This window comes from Oncorhynchus kisutch, linkage group LG13 (genome assembly GCF_002021735.2).
Source record: "Oncorhynchus kisutch isolate 150728-3 linkage group LG13, Okis_V2, whole genome shotgun sequence".
NCBI lineage: Eukaryota > Metazoa > Chordata > Actinopteri > Salmoniformes > Salmonidae > Oncorhynchus > Oncorhynchus kisutch.
Window position 1 is genome coordinate 75,662,855 of NC_034186.2, and position 26,078 is coordinate 75,688,932.

Genomic DNA, 26,078 nt, shown 5'->3' on the forward strand with positions numbered 1-26,078 from the left:
CCAGGCCTGACATTCAGTACACACAGCTCCCCAGGCCTGACATTCAGTACACACAGCTCCCCAGGCCTGACATTCAGTTCACACAGCTCCCCAGGCCTGACATTCCGTTTACACAGCTCCCCAGACCTAGCCTGACATTCAGTTCACACAGCTCCCCAGGCCTGACATTCAGTACACACAGCTCCCCAGACCTGACATTCAGGACACACAGCTCCCCAGACCTAGACTGACATTCAGTTCCCATAGCTCCCCAGGCCTGACAACATTCAGTACACACAGCTCCCCAGACCTGACATTCAGTACACACAGCTCCCCAGACCTAGACTGACATTCAGTACACACAGCTCCCCAGACCTAGACTGACATTCCGTACACACAGCTCCCCAGACCTAGCCTGACATTCAGTTCACACAGCTCCCCAGGCCTGACATTCAGTTCACACAGCTCCCCAGACCTAGACTGACATTCAGTTCACACAGCTCCCCAGGCCTGACATTCAGTTCCCACAGCTCCCCAGGCCTGACAACATTCAGTACACACAGCTCCCCAGACCTAGCCTGGCAATATTCAGTTCAGCCAGACACACAGCTCCCCAGACCTAGACTGACATTCAGTACACACAGCTCCCCAGACCTGACATTCAGTTCACACAGCTCCCCAGACCTAGACTGACATTCCGTACACACAGCTCCCCAGACCTAGCCTGGCAATATTCAGTTCAGCCAGACACACAGCTCCCCAGACCTAGACTGACATTCCGTACACACAGCTCCCCAGATCTAGCCTGGCAATATTCAGTTCAGCCACACACACAGCTCCCCAGACCTAGACTGACATTCAGTACACACAGCTCCCCAGACCTGACATTCAGTTCACACAGCTCCCCAGACCTAGCCTGGCAATATTCAGTTCAGCCAGACACACAGCTCCCCAGACCTAGACTGACATTCAGTTCACACAGCTCCCCAGACATAGCCTGGCAATATTCAGTTCAGCCAGACACACAGCTCCCCAGACCTAGACTGACATTCAGTACACACAGCTCCCCAGACCTGACATTCAGTACACACAGCTCCCCAGACCTGACATTCAGTACACACAGCTCCCCAGACCTGACATTCAGTTCACACAGCTCCCCAGACCTAGACTGACATTCAGTACACACAGCTCCCCAGGCCTGACATTCCGTACACACAGCTCCCCAGACCTGACATTCAGTTCACACAGCTCCCCAGACCTGACATTCAGTACACACAGCTCCCCAGACCTGACATTCAGTTCACACAGCTCCCCAGACCTAGACTGACATTCAGTACACACAGCTCCCCAGACCTGACATTCAGTTCACACAGCTCCCCAGACCTAGCCTGACATTCAGTTCACACAGCTCCCCAGACCTAGCCCGACATTCAGTTCACACAGCTCCCCAGACCTAGCCTGACATTCAGTTCACACAGCTCCCCAGACCTAGCCTGACATTCAGTTCACACAGCTCCCCAGACCTAGCCTGACATTCAGTTCACACAGCTCCCCAGAACGAGCCTGACATTCAGTTCACACAGCTCCCCAGACCTAGCCTGACATTCAGTACACACAGCTCCCCAGGCCTGACATTCAGTACACACAGCTCCCCAGGCCTGACATTCAGTACACACAGCTCCCCAGACCTAGCCTGACATTCACTTCACAAAGCTCCCCAGGCCTGACATTCAGTACACACAGCTCCCCAGACCTGACATTCAGTTCACACAGCTCCACAGACCAGGCCTGACATTCAGTTCAGACAGCTCCCCAGACCTAGCCTGACAACATTCAGTTCACACAGCTCCCCAGACCTAGCCTGACATTCAGTTCACACAGCTCCCCAGGCCTAGCCTGGCAATATTCAGTTCAGCCAGACTCACAGCACCCCCAGGCCTAGCCTGGCATTATTCAGTTCAGCCAGACTCACAGCACCCCAGGCCTAGCCGGGCAATATTCAGTTCAGCCAGACTCACAGCACCCCCAGGCCTGGCATTATTCAGTTCAGCCAGACTCACAGCACCTCAGGCCTAGCCTGGCAATATTCAGTTCAGCCAGACTCACAAGCACCCCCGGGCCTAGCCTGGCAATATTCAGTTCAACCAGACTCACAGCTCCCCAGGCCTAGCCTGGCAATATTCAGTTCAGCCAGACTCACAAGCACCCCCGGGCCTAGCCTGGCAATATTCAGTTCAACCAGACTCACAGCTCACCAGGCCTAGCCTGGCAATATTCAGTTCAGCCAGAGCTCTTCTGGTAACTCACAACACCTCAGGCCTAGCCTGGCAATATTCAGTTCAGCCAGACTCACAGCTCCCTGGGCCTAGCCTGGCAATACTCAGCTGTCAGAGAATATCAACAAGACAGACACTGATGTAACGTGCCCTCACAGTCCCACTGAGGGACTGAACAACAGGTAAACACACACAGCACTCATTCCATTCACTGCATCAGTGTTGTGTAAAGATCATCAACCCTCCACCAGACAACATCCTCTTTTAAAACAAACAGTAGAATCTATAACACACACGCCTCTATGGAGTCCAACGCTTAAATGACCAATTACCCCTTTCTGCACAAGAGACAAATAAGACTGAAGAAACACACAAACATTCTCAAGTGTGTTGACTGTAGTGTTTATACTTGGCTAACAGTCTATATTCAGTTATGAGACAAGACTGAAGAAACACACAAACATTCTCAAGTGTGTTGACTGTAGTGTTTATACTTGGCTAACAGTCTATATTCACGGTTATGAGACAAGACTGAAGAAACACACAAACATTCTCAAGTGTGCTGACTGTAGTGTTTATACTTGGCTAACAGTCTATATTCAGTTGAGGGCTTTAGTATACATTTAAAAAAAGACAAACACACATTTCAGCTTTTACAAAGCCGGTCTTTATAATCACTTAAAACTTGACAGATTTTTCATACATAATAAAACAAAATGCTTTCTGTCATTCACTTGTTAAAACGTTTCAAAAAAAGAGTCAATAGAAAATCAATTTTAGGCATGACTTACAAAATATATACATAATATATACATATACATACACACACAGAGATATATACATACCCTACACAAACATTGTTATTGCATATACATCTGTGTATTTATGTATTTGTATGTACATGATGTATATATTGCTTCACCCTTGAATGTATTTGATCAGACTGAACTAAAACATAAAAACAAACCATTCTTTCTCCCTGTCCGCATAAAACCCGCCGGCCACATTCTGGCCACGCTAGGAAGGACAAGAGTGCAAAGCCTTTCTTTTCTTCTTATCACAACTACGAGTAATCACTTCTCCTAACCTGAACTTTGACCCCCCCCATAACATGAATCCTAAAATGAAAACAAGTAGCTGATTTACTTGTTCTCAGCAGTTCTCAACATCACCGTTGTCCTTTCTGACGTGGCCCTCGAGTGGCAACACCAAAAACCTCAAGAACAATAGCGATACACACCACATAGGACACAACAATAACAGAATAATTATGATCTAGGCTAGTTAGTCATCATCAAATCTATGTTACAGTCGAGAGTTATGGGATGGACCAGGCTGTGACCTGTAGCCGTAGCATTAACAACAGTGTAAAGGGGTGGGTTACTAGGTCGGGGAGTAGCTAGGTCGGGGAGTAGCTAGGTCGGGGAGTAGCTAGGTCGGGGAGTAGCTAGGTCGGGGAGTAGCTAGGTCGGGGAGTAGCTAGGTCGGGGAGTAGCTAGGTCGGGGAGTAGCTAGGTCGGGGAGTAGCTAGGTCGGGGAGTAGCTAGGTCGGGGAGTAGCTAGGTCGGGGAGTAGCTAGGTCGGGGAGTAGCTAGGTCGGGGAGTAGCTAGGTCGGGGAGTAGCTAGGTCGGGGAGTAGCTAGGTCGGGGAGTAGCTAGGTCGGGGAGTAGCTAGGTCGGGGAGTAGCTAGGTCGGGGAGTAGCTAGGTCGGGGAGTAGCTAGGTCGGGGAGTAGCTAGGTCGGGGAGTAGCTAGGTCGGGGAGTAGCTAAACGTTACAAGGCTGGTTTATATATATATATAAAGTGTGATCACTACTATCCATGCTCAGGCTGATAAGTACAGATTAAACTAGTCATGCGTGATTGAATGGCTGGCTGGCGAGTAGGACAGGGTCAGGTGTAGGGTGTCTGAACTAGAGAGACAGGGCTGTGTGCGTGAGGGCAGGGAGGGTTTGTCCTGTATGTAAATGTGAGGATAGAGTGTCCTGGGGCTACTGTTACAGTGGAGCAGTAGTGCATGCTATGCAGCTCTGAATGTCACTACATCACAGTCATCATGCTTACTAACCCCCTATTCTCCCCTCTCTTTCTATATTCTGTTGCTTTTGTGTAGCAGTAGCAACCCCTTCTCTCTCTATCACTCTTGCTGCTGTCTGACCCTCACCCCTTGGGCTGGCCTGTTATCCCCTTCCCTCCCTCCATCTCAGTAACTCTGTCCTTTCCAATCTGTCTGACCTCTACCCCTTCTTTCAAGAAGATCCAGTACTCGCTGCTAGCTCCTCTTTCCTCTCCTCCCTTCCCCCCCTGTCCTCCAGGCTCATGTCCTTCTATCTCTAGCCAACCCTCCCCTCTCCCTCCTTTCTACATGGCCTGTGTGTACGCACTACTACCCCACTGGCTGCTGTTATAGTCAGTGGTTGTGCTTCCATAGCTATTGTTGTTGTTGTATCCCTGGTTGCTATTAGCAATACTTCCTGCCCCTTGGCCATCCGAGGCCGCCGCTTCGTCAAAGCTCTTCTCCTCCAATGGCTTGCCAATCCAGGCTCCGTAACCATGGCTACCGAGCGCATCAAAGAACTGCTGCTTGGCGACCTGGAAGGACATGGCGGCCATCTTGGCTTGGGCGTAAGACGGGAGAGCCAGCAGGTCCTGGCGCCCGCACTGTTGGCATAACGACCGGAATTGACGGAAGATGTTGGACTTGGAGACCCGCGACACGTCCAGTTTGGGGCTAGAGGGAAGACAAACAGGGTTTAGGAATACACAGAAGCTACTGCGCTGGGATTGAAACATTTTCAACATGTTTTTCATATGAATTAAATGCCACTACTCGATATGGAGTATAAATAGTGATTGCTATTCTACTGAAATGGGGCCCTGTGTAGCCCAGGTTAACCACCTGGTGCTGCTATCTGGATGAGGGTGGATGAGGTCTGAGGGTCTGGTTCTAGTTGTGGTGCGGGGTGCGTACCCGTCCAGTTTGCCCTTGGTCCCATCCAGCACCTCCACAGTGATGTGGTCTGGCTGGCTCCAGTTCACGCTGGACTCCTTGGTCTTCCCTGTGTGACGTGTCGAGTCATACACACTCACCCTGCCCACCTGAAGGGAGACAGAGATGGAGTGATGGAGAAGAGTAAAGGGAGATGAAGAGTGTGTTCAATTACAGGCATTTCTCTATACCCGCAATAACAGCTGCTAAATATGTGTATGAGACCAATAACATTTGATTTTGATTTGAAATTAGACTAAATAAGTCCTTTCAGATGAATCAACCATTTTAAACAGAGCGGAAAGCAATGTTTGTGTCTGCGTTAATGGCTATGCTGGCAGCTTGGAACAGCTGTTTGTGTACTGTGTGTGTGTGTGTCTGTACCTCGGGGTGGTTGAGTGTGTTTCTGTATGTGTACTGTGTGTGTACCTCGGGGTGGTTGAGTGTGTTTCTGTATGTGTGTGTACGGTTGAGTGTGTTTCTGTATGTGTACTGTGTGTGTACCTCGGGGTGGTTGAGTGTGTTTCTGTATGTGTAATGTGTGTCTACCTCGGGGTGGTCGAGTGTGTTTCTGTATGTGTACTGTGTATGTGTGCCTCGGGGTGGTTGAGTGTGTTTCTGTATGTGTACTGTGTATGTGTACCACGGGGTGGTTGAGTGTGTTTCTGTATGTGTACTGTGTATGTGTACCTCGGGGTGGTTGAGTGTGTTTCTGTATGTGTACCTCGGGGTGGTTGAGTGTGTAGGGAGCAGGTAGACTCTTGGAGAAGGCTTCGCCGTCTCTGGCCAATCGGCAGCAGACAGCACGTGTCAGGTGGCCATGGCTGTACAGGTAGCCTGGAAGGACAAATATAAGAGACAAGGACAGGGAAAACAAAACAGAAGAGAGAGGAAGGGGTGCGACAGATTGACATGTAAAGAAAGAGGGAGAGAAAGAGAATGACAGAAGAGTGTGTGAGTCAGTGTATTTCCATATTAACAAGGCTGATCACATCATAGAGTACTCTGACAAGGAGAGGTGAGTAAAGAGATGGATGTCTGAGGGGGTCAGTCAGGATAATTAGCTGGTCATGATTCCTACAGTATAAGGACAGAGTCAGTCAGGGACTGTCTGGGTGGATAGTTAGCTGGTCATGACTCCTACAGTATAAGGACAGTCAGTCAGGGACTGTCTGGGTGGATAGTTAGCTGGTCATGATTCCTACAGTATAAGGACAGAGTCAGTCAGGGACTATCTGGGTGGATAGTTAGCTGGTCATGATTCCTACAGTATAAGGACAGAGTCAGTCAGGGACTGTCTGGGTGGATAGTTAGCTGGTCATGACTCCTACAGTATAAGGACAGAGTCAGTCAGGGACTGTCTGGGTGGATAGTTAGCTGGTCATGATTCCTACAGTATAAGGACAGAGTCAGTCAGGGACTGTCTGGGTGGATAGTTAGCTGGTCATGATTCCTACAGTATAAGGACAGGGACTATCTGGGTGGATAGTTAGCTGGTCATGATTCCTACAGTATAAGGACAGGGACTGTCTGGGTGGATAGGTATCTGGTCATGACTTCTACAGTATAAGGACAGGGACTATCTGGGTGGATAGTTAGAAGGTCATGATTCCTACAGTATAAGGACAGAGTCAGTCAGGGACTGTCTGGGTGGATAGTTAGCTGGTCATGATTCCTACAGTATAAGGAGGACTGTCTGGGTGGATAGTTAGCTGGTCATGATTCCTACAGTATAAGGACAGAGTCAGCCAGGGACTGTCTGGGTGGATAGTTAGCTGGTCATGATTCCTACAGTATAAGGACAGGGACTATCTGGGTGGATAGTTAGCTGGTCATGATTCCTACAGTATAAGGACAGAGTCAGCCAGGGACTATCTGGGTGGATAATTAGCTGGTCATGATTCCTACAGTATAAGGACAGGGACTATCTGGGTGGATAGTTAGCTGGTCATGATTCCTACAGTATAAGGACAGAGTCAGCCAGGGACTGTCTGGGTGGATAGTTAGCTGGTCATGATTCCTACAGTATAAGGACAGAGTCAGCCAGGGACTGTCTGGGTGGATAGTTAGCTGGTCATGATTCCTACAGTATAAGGACAGGGACTGTCTGGGTGGATAGGTATCTGGTCATGATTCCTACAGTATAAGGACAGAGTCAGCCAGGGACTATCTGGGTGGATAGTTAGCTGGTCATGATTCCTACAGTATAAGGACAGGGACTGTCTGGGTGGATAGGTATCTGGTCATGACTTCTACAGTATAAGGACAGGGACTGTCTGGGTGGGTAGGTATCTGGTCATGATTCCTACAGTATAAGGACAGGGACTGTCTGGGTGGATAGGTATCTGGTCATGATTCCTACAGTATAAGGACAGAGTCAGTCAGGGACTGTCTGGGTGGATAGTTAGCTGGTCATGATTCCTACAGTATAAGGACAGGGACTGTCTGGGTGGATAGGTATCTGGTCATGATTCCTACAGTATAAGGACAGGGACTGTCTGGGTGGATAGGTATCTGGTCATGATTCCTACAGTATAAGGACAGAGTCAGCCAGGGACTATCTGGGTGGATAATTAGCTGGTCATGATTCCTACAGTATAAGGACAGGGACTATCTGGGTGGATAGTTAGCTGGTCATGATTCCTACAGTATAAGGACAGAGTCAGCCAGGGACTGTCTGGGTGGATAGTTAGCTGGTCATGATTCCTACAGTATAAGGACAGAGTCAGCCAGGGACTGTCTGGGTGGATAGTTAGCTGGTCATGATTCCTACAGTATAAGGACAGGGACTGTCTGGGTGGATAGGTATCTGGTCATGATTCCTACAGTATAAGGACAGAGTCAGCCAGGGACTATCTGGGTGGATAGTTAGCTGGTCATGATTCCTACAGTATAAGGACAGGGACTGTCTAGGTGGATAGGTATCTGGCCATGATTCCTACAGTATAAGGACAGGGACTGTCTGGGTGGGTAGGTATCTGGTCATGATTCCTACAGTATAAGGACAGGGACTGTCTGGGTGGGTAGGTATCTGGTCATGATTCCTACAGTATAAGGACAGGGACTGTCTGGGTGGGTAGGTATCTGGTCATGATTCCTACAGTATAAGGACAGGGACTGTCTGGGTGGGTAGGTATCTGGTCATGATTCCTACAGTATAAGGACAGGGACTGTCTGGGTGGATAGTTAGCTGGTCATGATTCCTACAGTATAAGGACAGGGACTGTCTGGGTGGATAGTTAGCTGGTCATGATTCCTACAGTATAAGGACAGGGACTGTCTGGGTGGATAGGTATCTGGTCATGACTTCTACAGTATAAGGACAGGGACTGTCTGGGTGGATAGGTATCTGGTCATGATTCCTACAGTATAAGGACAGGGACTGTCTGGGTGGATAGGTATCTGGTCATGATTCCTACAGTATAAGGACAGAGTCAGCCAGGGACTATCTGTGTGGATAGTTAGCTGGTCATGATTCCTACAGTATAAGGACAGGGACTGTCTGGGTGGATAGTTAGCTGGTCATGATTCCTACAGTATAAGGAGGACTGTCTGGGTGGATAGTTAGCTGGTCATGATTCCTACAGTATAAGGACAGGGACTGTCTGGGTGGATAGTTAGCTGGTCATGATTCCTACAGTATAAGGACAGGGACTGTCTGGGTGGATAGTTAGCTGGTCATGATTCCTACAGTATAAGGACAGGGACTGTCTGGGTGGATAGGTATCTGGTCATGACTTCTACAGTATAAGGACAGGGACTGTCTGGGTGGATAGGTATCTGGTCATGATTCCTACAGTATAAGGACAGGGACTGTCTGGGTGGATAGGTATCTGGTCATGATTCCTACAGTATAAGGACAGAGTCAGCCAGGGACTATCTGTGTGGATAGTTAGCTGGTCATGATTCCTACAGTATAAGGACAGGGACTGTCTGGGTGGATAGTTAGCTGGTCATGATTCCTACAGTATAAGGAGGACTGTCTGGGTGGATAGGTATCTGGTCATGATTCCTACAGTATAAGGACAGGGACTGTCTGGGTGGATAGTTAGCTGGTCATGATTCCTACAGTATAAGGAGGACTGTCTGGGTGGATAGTTAGCTGGTCATGATTCCTACAGTATAAGGACAGGGACTATCTGGGTGGATAGTTAGCTGGTCATGATTCCTACAGTATAAGGACAGGGACTGTCTGGGTGGATAGGTATCTGGTCATGATTCCTACAGTATAAGGACAGGGACTGTCTGGGTGGATAGTTAGCTGGTCATGATTCCTACAGTATAAGGACAGGGACTATCTGGGTGGATAGTTAGCTGGTCATGATTCCTACAGTATAAGGACAGGGACTGTCTGGGTGGATAGTTAGCTGGTCATGATTCCTACAGTATAAGGACAGGGACTATCTGGGTGGATAATTAGCTGGTCATGATTCCTACAGTATAAGGACAGGGACTATCTGGGTGGATAGTTAGCTGGTCATGATTCCTACAGTATAAGGACAGAGTCAGCCAGGGACTGTCTGGGTGGATAGTTAGCTGGTCATGATTCCTACAGTATAAGGACAGAGTCAGCCAGGGACTGTGTGGGTGGATAGTTAGCTGGTCATGATTCCTACAGTATAAGGACAGGGACTGTCTGGGTGGATAGGTATCTGGTCATGATTCCTATAGTATAAGGACAGAGTCAGCCAGGGACTATCTGGGTGGATAGTTAGCTGGTCATGATTCCTACAGTATAAGGACAGGGACCGTCTGGGTGGATAGGTATCTGGTCATGATTCCTACAGTATAAGGACAGAGTCAGCCAGGGACTGTCTGGGTGGATAGTTAGCTGGTCATGATTCCTACAGTATAAGGACAGAGTCAGCCAGGGACTATCTGGGTGGATAGTTAGCTGGTCATGATTCCTACAGTATAAGGACAGGGACTGTCTGGGTGGATAGGTATCTGGTCATGATTCCTACAGTATAAGGACAGGGACTATCTGGGTGGATAGTTAGCTGGTCATGATTCCTACAGTATAAGGACAGAGTCAGCCAGGGACTATCTGGGTGGATAGTTAGCTGGTCATGATTCCTACAGTATAAGGACAGGGACTGTCTGGGTGGATAGGTATCTGGTCATGACTTCTACAGTATAAGGACAGGGACTGTCTGGGTGGGTAGGTATCTGGTCATGATTCCTACAGTATAAGGACAGGGACTGTCTGGGTGGGTAGGTATCTGGTCATGATTCCTACAGTATAAGGACAGGGACTGTCTGGGTGGATAGTTAGCTGGTCATGATTCCTACAGTATAAGGACAGAGTCAGCCAGGGACTGTCTGGGTGGATAGTTAGCTGGTCATGATTCCTACAGTATAAGGACAGAGTCAGCCAGGGACTATCTGGGTGGATAGTTAGCTGGTCATGATTCCTACAGTATAAGGACAGGGACTGTCTGGGTGGATAGGTATCTGGTCATGATTCCTACAGTATAAGGACAGGGACTGTCTGGGTGGATAGTTAGCTGGTCATGATTCCTACAGTATAAGGACAGAGACTGTCTGGGTGGATAGTTAGCTGGTCATGATTCCTACAGTATAAGGACAGGGACTATCTGGGTGGATAGTTAGCTGGTCATGATTCCTACAGTATAAGGACAGGGACTATCTGGGTGGATAGTTAGCTGGTCATGACTCCTACAGTATAAGGACAGGGACTGTCTGGGTGGATAGTTAGCTGGTCATGACTCCTACAGTATAAGGACAATGGGATTGACATGTTGTCTACTTATGAGTTGAGTTTGTTAAACATGACTGAAGCCAACGGTGACCGTTGACCCCTCTCCCTTTACTCCCACACTCAATCTATCCTCCCTCACTCTTTTTCAAATCAAACCTCCCTCAAATGTTTACTGTCCCCTCCCTCATCTCTTCTCTCCTTCCACCAATCTCCCTCTATGTACTATCGTTCCCTCCTCACCCAGGGTGATTGAAGCCAGGTAGATAGGATGGAGGAAGTGGGAGAGCAGGGCTCCCTGCAGACCCAGGACGTTCCAGCGAAGGATCTTGTCGCTACAGCTCATGGTCCTCAGACGCTCGCCGTGCTGGATGCCGTCCCAGGTAGGCACGATAGTCGATGACTCTACCGGGATGGTGCCCTCACCTACACATGGCACAGACACCCTTGAGGCATACTTTTGACTCCAACGACAAAGCCATGCAGTATGAGGAATAGGGTATGAGAGAGCCAGTGGTCAAAGTGATGGTTGTACACTAGAATCACACAGTCCATGTACTCTAGACTGGAACATTCAAATCCATTGGGATATTTGTCCTTTCTACCAGGTGTGTTTGTGGCAGCAGCAGCAAATGAGGTGTGAATGTGTAGTCATGCTCTGTTTGGCCTGCAGAGAAGGGAGTTAAGCAACATGGTGGCTCTATGTGCTTGTCCTCAGTAACAGAGGGGGTCCTCATGGAACGGTGCTGCAGATGGCATCTGGCTGTAACTCACCATTCTCCACCTTGGTGCGCAGCTTGCCCTGCTTGGCGTTCTCAAACAGGGGCTGGTGGCCCTGGCCGTCCCCCGCGTCCTCACTGCACGACTTATCAAACAACGCCCCGTCTCCGCACGGAGCAGTACTGGGGGAGAGGTAGAGCGCGAGAGGGGAAGAGGTAGAGCGCGAGAGGGGAAGAGGTAGAGCGCGAGAGGGGTAGAGCGCGAGAGGGGTAGAGCGCGAGAGGGGAAGAGCGCGAGAGGGGAAGAGCGCGAGAGGGGAAGAGCGCGAGAGGGGAAGAGCGCGAGAGGGGAAGAGCGCGAGAGGGGAAGAGCGCGAGAGGGAAGAGCGCGAGAGGGGAAGAGCGCGAGAGGGGAAGAGCGCGAGAGGGGAAGAGCGCGAGAGGGGAAGAGCGCGAGAGGGGAAGAGCGCGAGAGGGGAAGAGCGCGAGAGGGGAAGAGCGCGAGAGGGGAAGAGCGCGAGAGGGGAAGAGCGCGAGAGGGGAAGAGCGCGAGAGGGGAAGAGCGCGAGAGGGGAAGAGCGCGAGAGGGGAAGAGCGCGAGAGGGGAAGAGCGCGAGAGGGGAAGAGCGCGAGAGGGGAAGAGGTAGAGAGAGGAAGAGGTAGAGCGCGAGAGGGGAAGAGCGCGAGAGGGGAAGAGCGCAAGAGGGGAAGAGCGCGAGAGGGGAAGAGCGCAAGAGGGGAAGAGCGCGAGAGGGGAAGAGCGCAAGAGGGGAAGAGCGCGAGAGGGGAAGAGGTAGAGCGCGAGAGGGGAAGAGGTAGAGCGCGAGAGGGGAAGAGGTAGAGAGGGGAAGAGGTAGAGAGGGGAAGAGGTAGAGAGGGGAAGAGGTAGAGCGCGAGAGGGAAGAGGTAGAGAGGGGAAGAGCGCGAGAGGGGAAGAGGTAGAGAGGGGAAGAGCGCGAGAGGGGAAGAGCGCGAGAGGGGAAGAGCGCGAGAGGGGAAGAGCGCGAGAGGGGAAGAGCGCGAGAGGGGAAGAGCGCGAGAGGGGAAGAGCGCGAGAGGGGAAGAGCGCGAGAGGGGTAGAGCGCGAGAGGGGTAGAGCGCGAGAGGGGTAGAGCGCGAGAGGGGTAGAGCGCGAGAGGGGAAGAGAGAGGAAGAGAGAGAGAGAGAGAGGGGAAGAGCGCGAGAGGGAAGAGCGCGAGAGGGGAAGAGCGCGAGAGGGGAAGAGCGCGAGAGGGGAAGAGCGCGAGAGGGGAAGAGCGCGAGAGGGGAAGAGCGCGAGAGGGGAAGAGCGCGAGAGGGGAAGAGCGCGAGAGGGGAAGAGCGCGAGAGGGAAGAGCGCGAGAGGGGAAGAGCGCGAGAGGGGAAGAGCGCGAGAGGGGAAGAGCGCGAGAGGGGAAAGAAGGGAAGAGCGTAAGGCGAGAGGGGAAGAGCGCGAGAGGGGAAGAGGTAGAGAGGGAAGAGGTAGAGAGGGGAAGAGCGCGAGAGGGGAAGAGCGCGAGAGGGGAAGAGCGCGAAAGGGGAAGAGCGCGAGAGGGGAAGAGCGCGAGAGGGGAAGAGCGCGAGAGGGGAGAGCGCGAGAGGGGAAGAGCGCGAGAGGGGAAGAGGTAGAGAGGGGAAGAGGAAGAGCGCGAGAGGGGAAGAGGTAGAGAGGGGAAGAGGTAGAGCGCGAGAGGGGAAGAGGTAGAGAGGGGAAGAGGTAGAGAGGGAAGAGGTAGAGAGGGAAGAGGTAGAGAGGGGAAGAGGTAGAGAGGGGAAGAGCGCGAGAGGGAAAGAGCGCGAGAGGGGAAGAGCGCGAGAGGGGAAGAGCGCGGAGGGGAAGAGCGCGAGAGGGAAGAGCGCGAGAGGGGAAGAGCGCGAGAGGGAAGGAGTAGAGCGCGAGAGGGGAAGAGGTAGAGCGCGAGAGGGGAAGAGGTAGAGAGGGGAAGAGCGCGAGAGGGGAAGAGCGCGAGAGGGGAAGAGCGCGAGAGGGGAAGAGCGCGAGAGGGGAAGAGCGCGAGAGGGGAAGAGCGCGAGAGGGGAAGAGCGCGAGAGGGGAAGAGCGCGAGAGGGGAAGAGCGCGAGAGGGGAAGAGCGCGAGAGGGGAAGAGCGCGAGAGGGGAAGAGCGCGAGAGGGGAAGAGCGCGAGAGGGGAAGAGCGCGAGAGGGGAAGAGCGCGAGAGGGGGAGAGCGCGAGAGGGGAAGAGCGCGAGAGGGGAAGAGCGCGAGAGGGGAAGAGGTAGAGAGGGGAAGAGGAAGAGCGCGAGAGAGGAAGAGGTAGAGAGGGGAAGAGGTAGAGCGCGAGAGGGGAAGAGGTAGAGAGGGGAAGAGCGCGAGAGGGGAAGAGCGCGAGAGGGGAAGAGCGCGAGAGGGAAGAGCGCGAGAGGGGAAGAGCGCGAGAGGGGAAGAGCGCGAGAGGGGAAGAGCGCGAGAGGGGAAGAGCGCGAGAGGGGAAGAGCGCGAGAGGGGAAGAGCGCGAGAGGGGAAGAGCGCGAGAGGGGAAGAGCGCGAGAGGGGAAGAGCGCGAGAAGGGGTAGAGCGCGAGAGAGGTAGAGCGCGAGAGAGGTAGAGCGCGAGAGAGGTAGAGCGCGAGAGAGGTAGAGCGCGAGAGAGGTAGAGCGCGAGAGAGGTAGAGCGCAAGAGAGAAGCAGAGCGCAAGAGAGAAGTAGAGCGCGAGAGGTAGAGTGGTAGAGCACGAGAGGTAGAGTGGTAGAGCACGAGAGGTAGAGCGCGAGAGAGGTAGAGCGCGAGAGGTAGAGCGGTGGAGCGAGAGAGAGGTAGAGCGAGAGAGGAAGAGCGAGAGAGGAAGAGCGAGAGAGGGAGAGTTAGAGAGAGGGAGAGTTAGAGAGAGGGGTAGAGCGAGAGAGGGAGAGGTAGATATACATGTGGACAGGAGCAGGTCATTAACTAGAAGGATCTTCCAGGGTTTTTTCTAGATCAAAATTAGGCTTAGGCGGTGGGCGTGGCCAATGGCGGGGTCGCCAACTAAATTTTAGAGGCCTCCCTGTTGGCCAGTTACACAATTTTCAATTCTACACATTTTTTCATGGCTTATTTGAACTGAGGGACTCAAACATCAATGGGGCCCCATGCCATGACAAAAATACCCCGAGCGCATAATTTTGGGAATGTTTTTATTCTCCCTGACTGTCTCGCTTTTATTTGGGTCATTGTTAGTTCTCAAAGAGGATCTTATTATAGAATATATAACGCCATTATCTTTTCTACATACTTTATATCTGGTTTTAGTCTTCAGTTTAGACTGACAACGTTTTTCCACCCCGGAAATCATTATCTAAACATTACACTTTTTATTTTACTGTTTTGACATACGTGGCCCGAAAACACTTAAGCGGCCCGCCCAAAACTTTTCTATGCAGAAAAAAACGCTGGCTTCTCAAACTCCTAGAACAACATGTGTGTGGGGGTGGGTTGGTGGCCCAGTTGAGTTCCAGGGCACAGAAGGAAAGGGGAGAGAAGACAGTAGGTGGAGAAGAATGAGCCATGGGGGTGAAGGGTCAAAAAGCGAGGAAGAGACATCCTCCGTAGGCCCACCTGATATAGAGGTGGAAGGTGGTGTCAGGTTTGATCCGGAGCTTGTTCTCCTCAGCTGGCTCAAATATGCTGTCCTCTGATCCTTCACAGTGCTTCAGCAACTCCGCATATAGAAACCTGGAGGGGGGGGGGGGGGGAGAAAGGTAGAATCCACATTTGAGTGATTCAGATCAGTGAAAGTGTCCAGGATCCAACACACAAATAAAGGGAGACTGGTGGAGAAACAGCGGATCTGGTAAGTGGCGTTAATACTCTACACTAACCAGATGGACTCCACAGTCACATTAACACACATCATAGTCTGTAATGACTTCCCAGCTGACATATGACACCCTGTAGAGGGAGAGAGGGAGGTTTCAGAAAGGCAGGGAGAGTAGCTAGAAAGGAATCAAAACGAAGAGCAAAGGAGGAAGGGGAAAAGACTGGTTATATAAAAGGACAGAATGGAAGACAAATAAGCAGCAGTAACTTCCTACCTGATAAACCCTCTCCTGGAGATGATTTCTGCATGGCAGTCATTAACGGTGTCCCCTTTAAGACTCAGCTCCTCCCCTTTAACACAGCGATTTCCTGAGGAGAAAAACAAACAAAAATACATGTATTTTATCTCAAAAGGTGGAGACAAAAATCATTCCAAAAGGCTTGTTATTATTTTCTTGCGCGTACGTACACACACACACACACGGCAGGTACCTGTTCCCAGACTGACCACGGTCCCCAGCCCTTCCCCCCTCTTCATGACGATGGTGGCGAGGATCTTCCTTCCCAGAAGACTGTGCTGTATGCGTGTGGTGAGGGCGTTGAAGCGCTGGTGACTCAACATGGCGATCTGGTCATGGATTGTCCCACCACTCAGTGGCAGCTAGAGACAGAAACAATAACAGGTTATGAACGCCCACCAGTCACAGAAGTAGGTTATAGCAGAATCATAGTATTAACAGTGTATTCATAGTATAGCAGGCATTCTTCAACTTTTTCTGCTCCAGACCCAATGAGAACATCACTGTCCTCCCGTGACCCAAAATCATCTACGAGCAACCCAAATGAAGAGGAAATGCAGTCTCCTCACTCCCGACCCACCTCTAACACACCCAAAGCCCAGTGTGGGTCCTGACCCAGAGTTTTAAAAAGTAGTATAGTAAGAGAGGTAAATTGACCTCTGCAGGGGTTAGTTCCCCGGTGCGGGCAGCCTTCTCTGCCTCTCCAATCAGAACCCTCAGAGCTGCATCAGCTGCTTCCTGTTTCCCTTGCTTCTTATTGGAAGCACAGACAGGAGGGAACCAGCGACCCCCTAGTTTAGCCTGGTAGGTAAACCTGAGAGAGAGGGGAGTTAAGCATCCATGTTTGCACAGCCGCGTTTTACAATATTGAACTGTTGCCTTTCATAGTGTTTTATATGTCACAATGGACCACTGGACTACCGCAGCTCTGCAGCTGTGGACTCTGAATTACACTTAGAGTGTGTATGTTCGTGTGTGTACTGACTTGGGCTCGTGCGGTGGTCCTGACTGCCCGACCAGTCGTATCTCTGCAGCGAAGCCCCTGGCCCGGGCGTACTCCAGCAGACCTGACACAGCGTTGTTGTTTAGGTGGCTGATGAGGTCACCAACCCCCGCCTCATGGGCAGAACGCAGCTCCTCCTCTGTCAGCGGGGGCAGGGATGGGCAAGCGGGCATGAAGCCCCCTTCATCACCAGACAGACACAGGGGAAACTGGGGCTGGAGAGGACGGGGTAAATGGAGAGCGAGGGAGGAGAAGAGAGATAAGGTAGTGAAAAGACAGAGGAGAGGAGGTGGGAAGAGAGGGAAGAGTGATCTTAGTGTTCGGAGGATCTTTTCTTAGAATTACGGCCTGGAGGCACAATGAGAGAAGTCCACATGCCGGAGTCTTATGACATTCTGTCGGTCCATAGCTAAACAGCTAGCTAGCTTGACAAGCCTAAATCCTAAATAGATGGGGTAGTGTTTATTTCAGGGAACCATCCATTTAGTTGAAACATCTTTCAGTCCCATGTTTGTCTCCTTTACTCACCTTGTTGAGCTGCAGTCTCCCGTCGGCCATTAACTCCTTGACTGCCTCCTCTGCAGCCAGCTGCCTGGCAGCCTTCTTACTGGGGGCTGAGCTCTCAGCACACAGGCTTTCCCCGATCTTCACCCTGAACATGAACCTGAGGAGGGAGCAGAGACTAACTTATACATCCTAAACATACATTGGTGAGAGAGGTAAGAGGACATTCCACATGGGGGCATCAGAGTAGACCTGTGAATCTCCTTCACAGAGACTACAGCACTCAGGAAGAGGGGAAGAGAGGGACAAAGATGGTCACACTTCCCAGTATCAGATTACTGCGGGACAGTACAGTAGGTGCCTAGGGGAAGGTTATATGCAGAGAGAGACAGAGGTGCTGTTGTATCATCCAGTCAGCAGACTGCTGCAGTATGAAAGTCATACAGGACACAAGTAACTGCTCCCGAGGGAGAGAGAGAAAGAGGTGAGGGCAGGCCCACCTTTCCTAATGATTCATTTATGTATAGAAGAGAGAACCAGGGAGAGAAAAATGAGAAGCAGGGTTGGGCTCAATTCTAATTGAAGTCACTCAATTCAGGAAGTGATTTGAATTTAAATTCAAAAATGGAAAAACTTCAAATAAATAGCTTCTCCTTTTCAGTTTATAGAGAAATCATTGAAAATGGATGCTATTTTTTCAATTATTGAATTGGAATGTCAGTTTATTTCCTAAATTGACTGACTTCATTTGGAATTGACCCCATCCCTGATGAGGATGTAGACAGATGGATACCGTGGGTCGTGAGGTGGGCCCTCCTGTCCAGTGTTGATGAACTCGATGGGGTTTCCAGTGCGCTGACTGTACTCCATCAGCATGGACACGGGGTTCTTACCCCCCGGCAGGGAACGGGACAGGGCCTGGGGCGGACTCTCCACCACTTCCTGACAGAGGGGGAGAGCGAGACAGCGAGGGAGGGAGAGAGCAGAGAGTTAGAAAAGGATTGAAAAAAATAGACAAATCTTTGGCCTTTACAACACAATCAACCACAACAAAGCACATTGATTATTACTAACCTCCGCACACACACGAACACACTTCAGACTTACAGGGACGTCAGAGGTGGGGTCCATGGCCTGGTCCACCCCTGCAGTGAGCCCCTCCTCAGCCCCTCCCCCCTCTATCTCACGCAGCAGAATCCTCAGGGTTGCTGCGGCAGCATCTTTCTTAGCCACCTTTTTATTAGATGCCTCAGCAACAGGAAACAACCTGCCGTCCAGCATGACCTGCATACGGAATCTGAGAGGGAGAAAAATACAAGGGAGTGAGAGGTAGTGAGAAAGAGCAGGGACAACACTTTTTTATTTATTTCTTTGTCACACTTTCTCTTGCAATTTTTTTAAATGAATTTGCTAAATCAATCAGCTGGTTTCCTCTTAGACATACCAGCAACGGCCAACCATGATTGGCTGGGAACATTATGACATCACTGACCTGGGGTCATGTGAGGGCCCTGATTGGTCGAGGAGCAGGAACTCGCAATTGTGTCCCTGGTACTGGGCAAACTCCATCAGGCCACTGACAGGGTTCTTGGCCCTCACCTCCTGGAGTTTGGCACGGAGGTTCTGAGGTGGGGGCGCTGCCAGGGAGACTGCTACTGTCCCCCCTCCATCCCGGCTGATGGCGTTGAGGAATTCGGGGATATCGTCGGTCGCCCACTGCCCTCCGTTCGACTCGTCCTCCTGATAGAGGGATGAAGAGGAGGAAGTAGGTGAGGAAAGAAAGAAGTGAAGCAGAAGTTGGGGGGGGTCAGTGGGATCGGTGTCAGGCGGTTTTGAAGGGCTCCAGACCTGGCATTCTCAGCTCGGAATGTACAGAGCTATGTTCACCCCTCAATGTTCCAACCAACATTATGTTACTAGGGTAACTGCCGAACTCCTCCTCCCCTTCGTAGGAGACGGGCTCCAAGTGAGGGAGGGGGTCTCCCAAATTCAGGAAGACGTCAATGAATTCCCCCAACTGAACTCCCCCCACCCCTCGCTCGCTGTGTGAGAGTGTCCACCTACCGCCTCAGCGTTGGCCTCTAGACACTCCAATCCGGGTGGCACTGCCTGGAATCCGGACCCCATTCCTTCGACCTTTGCAGGGGCGCTGCGCTCGGCCTTGAGGCTCCTCTCCATCCTCTCCCTGCGATGGACAGATAGCTCCCAGATATGAGGGGTCACCTCTGCGTTGCGGCTCACGTCGCCCTGCTTCTCCATGGCGTACAGGGTGGGGTTGACCTGCTTGGCGCCCCTCAGGCCCAGGTTCTTGGAGATCACCAGGGCCGTGGCCTCCCCTGCCTCCAGCAGATACTGCAGGATCAACTCCTTCTGATTACTGCCGCAGTCCGCCATGTCGCTCTCGTCAAGGTCTAGGTCAAGCTCTTCGTTACTGCTGCTGTTGATACTGGGTTGTTGGGTTTGGGACTGGGAATGTTGCCGATGTGACTCAGATGGTTCTGAGGAAGAGGAGTGTGAATCCGATTCTACGTAGTAATCTTCTTCTTTGTCGCCCTCAGGACCCTGCGCTTCAATTTGCTGGATCTCAGCCTCGATGACAACGTCCTCCTCCTTCACAGACAGGAAGTGAGAGCAATATTCTTCTGAAGGCCTTTCCTGTGACTCCACAGAATGTTCCCTCGGTTGGGAACGTGGGCTTTCCGGATCAGAATCTCTACTTTCCGGTTCTTCCTGTGGTTCTACGTAGGCAGTCCACTCTGGAGGACTTTCACCGTGTTTTGAAGCTTTCTTATCACGCTCGAGACCGTAAAGGGCCTGGTTGATAAACTTTTTGGGCAACCGCAGTGTTTTCGCCAAACACTTTGCTTGTAGCTTCTCACCGGGGCTCAAATCTGCTAAGGCTTGCAAAACTTGCTCTCGGATGTCAGGTGGCTGAAATGTAGGGACACTCTTGTTGTTTGAATTATTACTACTACCAACAGAAGCTTTGTCAAAGCTGTCGCCTCGGTCAACTCTTCCTCTGTAGGACCTCTCTCTGTCTAAGGATAAACTTTGAAAGCCTTCTGAGAAAGACGGCCTGTCAGCACAGTCTGCATGAAGGCTCCACTGTCTGTTGAAGCCTTGCTTTTGGGTTGAAGTCTGCTTCTGGTTCCAGAATCTAGGGCCGGTTGGTCCTCTAGGGGGTCCCTGACTGGGCGGGTACCCGAAGTCCCTACCGTTCCCTCTGCCTCGCTCGCTGCTGTATCCCCCTCTCCCCCTAGAGCTGTTTTGGGAGTATCTGCTGTACCCTGCCTGGACCTGGTTCGATTCGTTATAGAGTCCGTTCGGTCCCCCTCGACCCAAGCTCTGCGCCCCTCCTCTGGGGCTCACCCTAAACTGGGGAGCCTCAGTGTTCTGTCCCCTCAGGAAGTGGACCTGCTGCTGCCTGAAGGAGTTAGGACCACTGGGACAAGAGCTCTGCTGATTCAGGGCTGGGCTGTGACCGGGTGGGGGAGGGACAGAGGGGTAGAGAGGCTGAGAGTGGGCACTGGGTGGTACTAGAGGGGGAACTGGGCCCAGGTATGAATGGACGTTTGGGTGTGGGGCCTGTTGCGGGGAGGCTCTGGGGTGAAATCCCAGGGGTCCAGCTCTGTAGTATTGTTGCTTAGCCTGCAGTTGGGGGAGAGGGGGTCGGTGGTAATGCTCTATGGGGGGCCCTCCTCGTCCTCTGCTCATAGCGCAGGGGGCAGGTTGAGGGGGGACCAGGGCCGCCTGTTACGCAGCAGATAGGAGGATGTGTCTCTGTGTTGGATACTGATGCAACAACACAGTCTGGCAGAACAGCCGGGTGGGCGATGATCGCAAAGTGGCAGTCAGCACCTGAGAGAGAGGACGAGATGGGTGTGAGCGAAAGCAAAAGTGACTGAGTGGGTGAGGAAAAGGGCCATGAAATTAAAAATAAAGAGCCAAATATAAAGCAATATGAAGAAGAAACTAGGGACATAAGACTGGTCCAAATCTAGTGGAAAATCCTGATGGAAATGGAAAAAGGGCAGGAGAGAAACACAGTGTAGATCAAAGGGCTTATGACAAATAACATATATATATATTACACACAGTCTCACTGTACTCCATCCTGTCTCCAATACAGCCCCAGTGTCACATGCTGTTGGACCCAATTGGCCACAACGAGATCCATGTATAAAAAGGTCAGAAATGTATAATTCATGGTTGTGACTTCAGTGTTTTAGTTCTGGTTTAACGGATGATTTGCAGCTTCACATAGGAAGTGAGTGAGGCAGAAGGAAAGAAAAGATTCAAGGTGATCAGTGAAGGACAGGAGTTGCTCCACTAACTTTTGACAGACTAAACACTAAGCAAATAAGTAATAGATGTTGAACCTGATAAAAGGTTGGCCATAGAACACACATTGGACAGGAAAAGGAATAATGCTCATTCACCATTAAAAATAAGTCATTTTAGTAGACAGGTTTAAAAGATTGACTTTTCAGCCTTCAATGGCCTTCTTGAGAATAATCACAACGGGAACGGTCAAGTTCGTATGGGGCATGGGGGAGAAAACTCTTCAGATGGTGGTGCTAATGAGAGTGCCATGATGGCTACACAGGTTGCACCTCTACTCACGTTGGTTGAGCACTGACTATTTTCAAATACATTTTCATATTATGGGCACCTTCAAGTACAGCAAACCTGACATTGAATTCAATTTGCTGATTATTTTCTCAGCTAAAATATTTAATAAGCACTAGGCATTTCATGCCAATTACATATAAATCTTTAGGGCATAGAACATGATGGGGGGTATTTTTAATGAAAACGCTGTAACACAAAGCTTCTTCCCTGCACTCAATGATATCTGTCACTGACCACAGGAAGACACTCAACCTTGCTCCTCAGATTTCAGCCCTGCCAGGCATGCTGCTCCCGAAACTATTGCCACCATATTAATAATAATATAACGACGAGTGGAATCGAGTTATTTCACGGCAATGTTAAAGGACAGCAGCAGCAGCACTGGGTCGGGTGCCCCCCGGGTCAAAGCGGGATCTGGCTGACCTTAATGCAAGCCGGCAACTGACGGCCAAAATAACAACCCAGCATGGCTCAACTTCAGTTGCCTCTGCTGCTTCCATAGGCAATATGAATATACAGAGCTGCGCATTAAATATTAGGACGTCTTTGGCCCATGGACCAGACAGACATTGTTTGGCCTCGTTTTCGGTATGTTCCCGTTCCTGGATTATTGATGAGTCCTTTCTATTTGAATTACAGAATTGGGGTATACGCCCTGGTCAGTGTTATAAATCAAGTTCATAATTAGTGGGTTGCATAAACGAATCGATGACAGTAGAAAGACATGAACTAATTCAATGAACGTACCTGAAAGTTCGCGGGATAAAATACAGATTTACTACCTCACCACCTGGCCTGAAGGCGGCATAAAGGAGAGTAGGTTTCAGTCACTTTTGAAAGGCAGAGATCTTGAGGTCTGCGGGCGCGCTGCCGGGGTCAGAAGTTGACTACACTTCAAACAGTTTAGAGATAAAACAGTTACGTTCTATCAAAATACAAAAGTAATTCAACTAGTTGGCTATATTTCTCAAAATTCTATGTATTTTACCATCCCCCCAAAAAACTTTTATTTATTTTGTACATACCGCACGAGCGCTTCTCAATTTCAAAGGGACATCTAGTACCCCTACCATTCAAGATACTTATACCAGACGTTACAATGTGAAATGATGAGTAGGCCTATTAAAAACGCATATAAAGTCTGCAGTTACAGTTTCTTAACACGAGAAACAGCACGAAAGGGCAGAATAGTTTCGTTTTCCTTTCTCTAGACACGCTCTGTAGCCAGTCTGGGTGAGTCACGTGATGCAATAGTTCCTATCATAGGTTTCACTGGCTAGAGTAAGGATGTAGCCAAAACTGGTGCAATGTCAAGGTGCCAAGGCCTAGGCTGTTTGAATACTTGGATGGACATCAAATGTATTTCCCTCACAACATGTGGATATTATAATAATATAGTTATGTCAAATAATAATAAAAAATAATCGGTCCTTGTCATGTGAATGAAAATGTGCCGTAGTGTTATGTCAAACAGGATGTATTTTTTGTGATACAGTATATTGATTGAAGTTGAAGGCAATCGTTTTTTCTATTTATTTTCCAGTAAGCCAATATTTATTATAAAATGCATCCACTCTAGACACAGACAATTACATTACAATTCAATTTTTAGAAAATATCAATCTGGACAAGAAAGCCTGTGCATATATAGGCATAATTTCTGAAGGCTAACTCCAAAACATTCAACCCCCCTCCCTAAAAAAAGTAACAAAATATGATCATTCAAGATCGCCTCTTAGTTGTCATGTCTCACAGCTGCTGTTGCGTCAAACTATTGTTGTGACAAAAACACAACCAGAACAGTTTAATTGAGCACGCAGCAGCTGCCGAATATAGCTAGTGGCCACTGTACCCAGATCTTGGTGCTTTCAGGACAACTGGTAACCCAGGGGTAAAAAAAAAAAAACGAGGTCAAACCATGACGTCGGTAATCTTGAGGTCGGAGCTCTGGAAAGATGCCCGTGTTTCCGACTTGGATGACCGTTCAAAGGTATTTTTTCCTAGTCGGAGCTCGTTTTTCCCCCGAGTTCCCAGTTGTCTCTGAACGCACTGAGGTATGAGATTTCAGAGTTCCCAGTTGTTCTGAACGCAGCATCAAACCCAATTCCATCACGCTGGGATACGCATGCATGCATTGGTCAATCAAACACAGCCACGCGAGAGCATCTCTGTTATTCATCTCTGGCGCGGTTGAATTTTTTAAATAAAATTTAACTAATAGTCACTGCTGCCATCAGCTTGAATGTGGAATTAAGGACACCACTGAATAACCTTTCCATGTTTATTTTCGCTATGGATGGTTCTGATGCACACCATTTTCAATCCCCCCAGTCAAAGTGAACCCCGCACAACTAGTTAGCTAGGTGGACAGGAGGATCAACTATCAGTGTGCAATTTCATCCCGCCTCCGACCCCCAACGCTGTCTGTCGCTGTATGAACATAGGATCCAATTGGTCATTTTACAGTCGTTTTTCAGTAAATCCCCCCTAATCCTCAATCCCCTTCTTACTGTCGCTCTCACCCAGGCGTTTATCCCCCGACTGAAGTCCCCCATGAATATAACCTGAAATTAGCTAAGTTATCTTGGTTTTAACTGACGCTACACATTGAATACCCTGGTAAATATTTAATTTATCTCAGCAACCTGCCAGCAGAGATCGACTCAACTGCCATCATTGAATGGATGGTTGTCGTTTGGACTGCGCACGCATGTTCCGAACAAGATATTGCGCAGATGGAGGCTCCAAGCGGGTTCACAAGCTTGGTAACGTAGAACCGCAGTTGTGCATCGCAAATAACATGCACAACTGTCGATTTGTTCCAGACACACTTTCCCAATCAACTCCCAAGTGTAAACAACCATGCAACGCGACGTCAAATGCCGTGAAAATAATGATAATTATGCATAGCCCGGATTGACTAGCTAGCTACATAGCTTGCTAACTAACGTTAGCATTGATTGAGCATCACTGCGGCACAAGCGTGCAAACAACCATAGTCGCATTTGAAAGCTATTCAGTTAGCGCGAAACCAAATATAGATCTCAATTGAACTAACACGAAAGGTAAAAACAGAGTTCAAAATGTAATTAATTTACCTGGGTTTGCGATTGAAGCTTTGTATCAGTCCGAGTTCCTGCTTGCTAGCGACAGTGTCGACAAAGAAACAAGGGGGTTAGGGGGGCGCATAATGACATCACTAGTTTGCGACAGTTTACCTGGCGCATTTGGAGTGACGCTGCCCGTTTTACTGCAGAGTGCGGTCCCCCCCAAAAAGAACATCAGACGAGGTGGAATACCTTTGCTGCGGCAGGTCGATTGGACTCATTTAGGCAGGTGAATAGGACATGTAGAATAGCAGTACCTCCAAGCCACTGCTATTACATTCCCTAGTTTAGGATTGGATTAATCAGATCTCAAATAAAACAAATCTATTAAATGTAATATATGTATGCTACAAAACCTTCCACAAATCCATTTGCCACAAACCCGGACTAGTGGGCATGAAGCCTACAAAGAGCTAGTACTTTTTATAAGGATTTACTTTCTACAAGAAACCTTGAGATGAACCAGACTCAACACCCAAAGCATGGCTGGCTGGATAGAGGTGAGAGAAGGCGGTAGGGAAAAAAGGCCCCATATATTGCAGGGGGAATCCAACAAAATACAAACATGACGCTCACCAACCCATAGAGCTATAGGCTGCTATACTATCCACCAATCAATGGATCAGACTGGATACATGTTCAAACTGTTTCCTGCAAATTGCACTTATTACATCCCCCAGTAGGTGTCAGCACCACTCCATTTAATATCAGAATCACCTTTATTCGCCCAAGTACATTTACTCATAACTGGAATTTGCCTTAGTGAGAAGGTGCTGCCAGCAATAGACAATATACAAACAGAATACAGACAAAAGTCCACATAGACGTCATACAAAAAAACACAAATTGTAAGTCGCTGTGGATAAAAGCATCTGCTAAATGACTAAATGTAAACGTAAAAAAACATGAAACATAAACTCGGGTCCTCTGTCCTGCTCTGCCCTGCTCTGTCCTGCTCTGTACTGCTCTGTCCTGCTCTGCCCTGTCCTGCTCTGTACTGCTCTGTCCTGCTCTGTCCTGCTCTGCCCTGCTCTGTCCTGCTCTGCCCTGCTCTGTCCTGCTCTGTCCTGCTCTGCCCTGCTCTGTCCTGCTCTGTCCTGCTCTGTCCTGCTCTGTCC

The 26,078-nt window shown here is 49.8% G+C and overlaps 1 protein-coding gene across 8 annotated transcripts; it reads right to left on the reverse strand.

Moving 5' to 3' along the window:
- Positions 1 to 2,899: 2,899 nt before the first annotated feature.
- Positions 2,900 to 25,081, reverse strand: LOC109866698 (double-stranded RNA-specific adenosine deaminase). 8 transcript variants are annotated; one of them, XM_031787410.1, is made up of 17 exons: positions 22,879 to 23,053; positions 22,601 to 22,720; positions 19,286 to 21,079; positions 18,714 to 18,961; positions 18,296 to 18,518; positions 18,015 to 18,163; positions 17,246 to 17,381; positions 16,700 to 16,932; positions 16,372 to 16,528; positions 15,908 to 16,076; positions 15,691 to 15,784; positions 15,215 to 15,331; positions 11,739 to 11,866; positions 11,208 to 11,390; positions 5,970 to 6,082; positions 5,156 to 5,355; positions 2,900 to 4,987 (listed from the first exon to the last, which is right to left on the reverse strand). In XM_031787410.1, the coding sequence occupies exons 3-17, from the start codon at positions 20,933 to 20,935 to the stop codon at positions 4,618 to 4,620; spliced, it is 4,170 nt and encodes a 1,389-aa protein (XP_031643270.1). In that variant the 5' UTR covers positions 20,936 to 21,079; positions 22,601 to 22,720; positions 22,879 to 23,053; the 3' UTR covers positions 2,900 to 4,617. The 8 variants fall into 8 exon arrangements, with proteins under 8 accessions (XP_031643270.1, XP_031643269.1, XP_031643275.1 ...); XM_031787409.1 differs by having other exon boundaries at positions 22,601 to 22,745; XM_031787415.1 differs by lacking the exons at positions 22,601 to 22,720; positions 22,879 to 23,053 and adding an exon at positions 24,952 to 25,081 and having other exon boundaries at positions 5,228 to 5,355; positions 18,329 to 18,518.
- Positions 25,082 to 26,078: the final 997 nt, after the last annotated feature.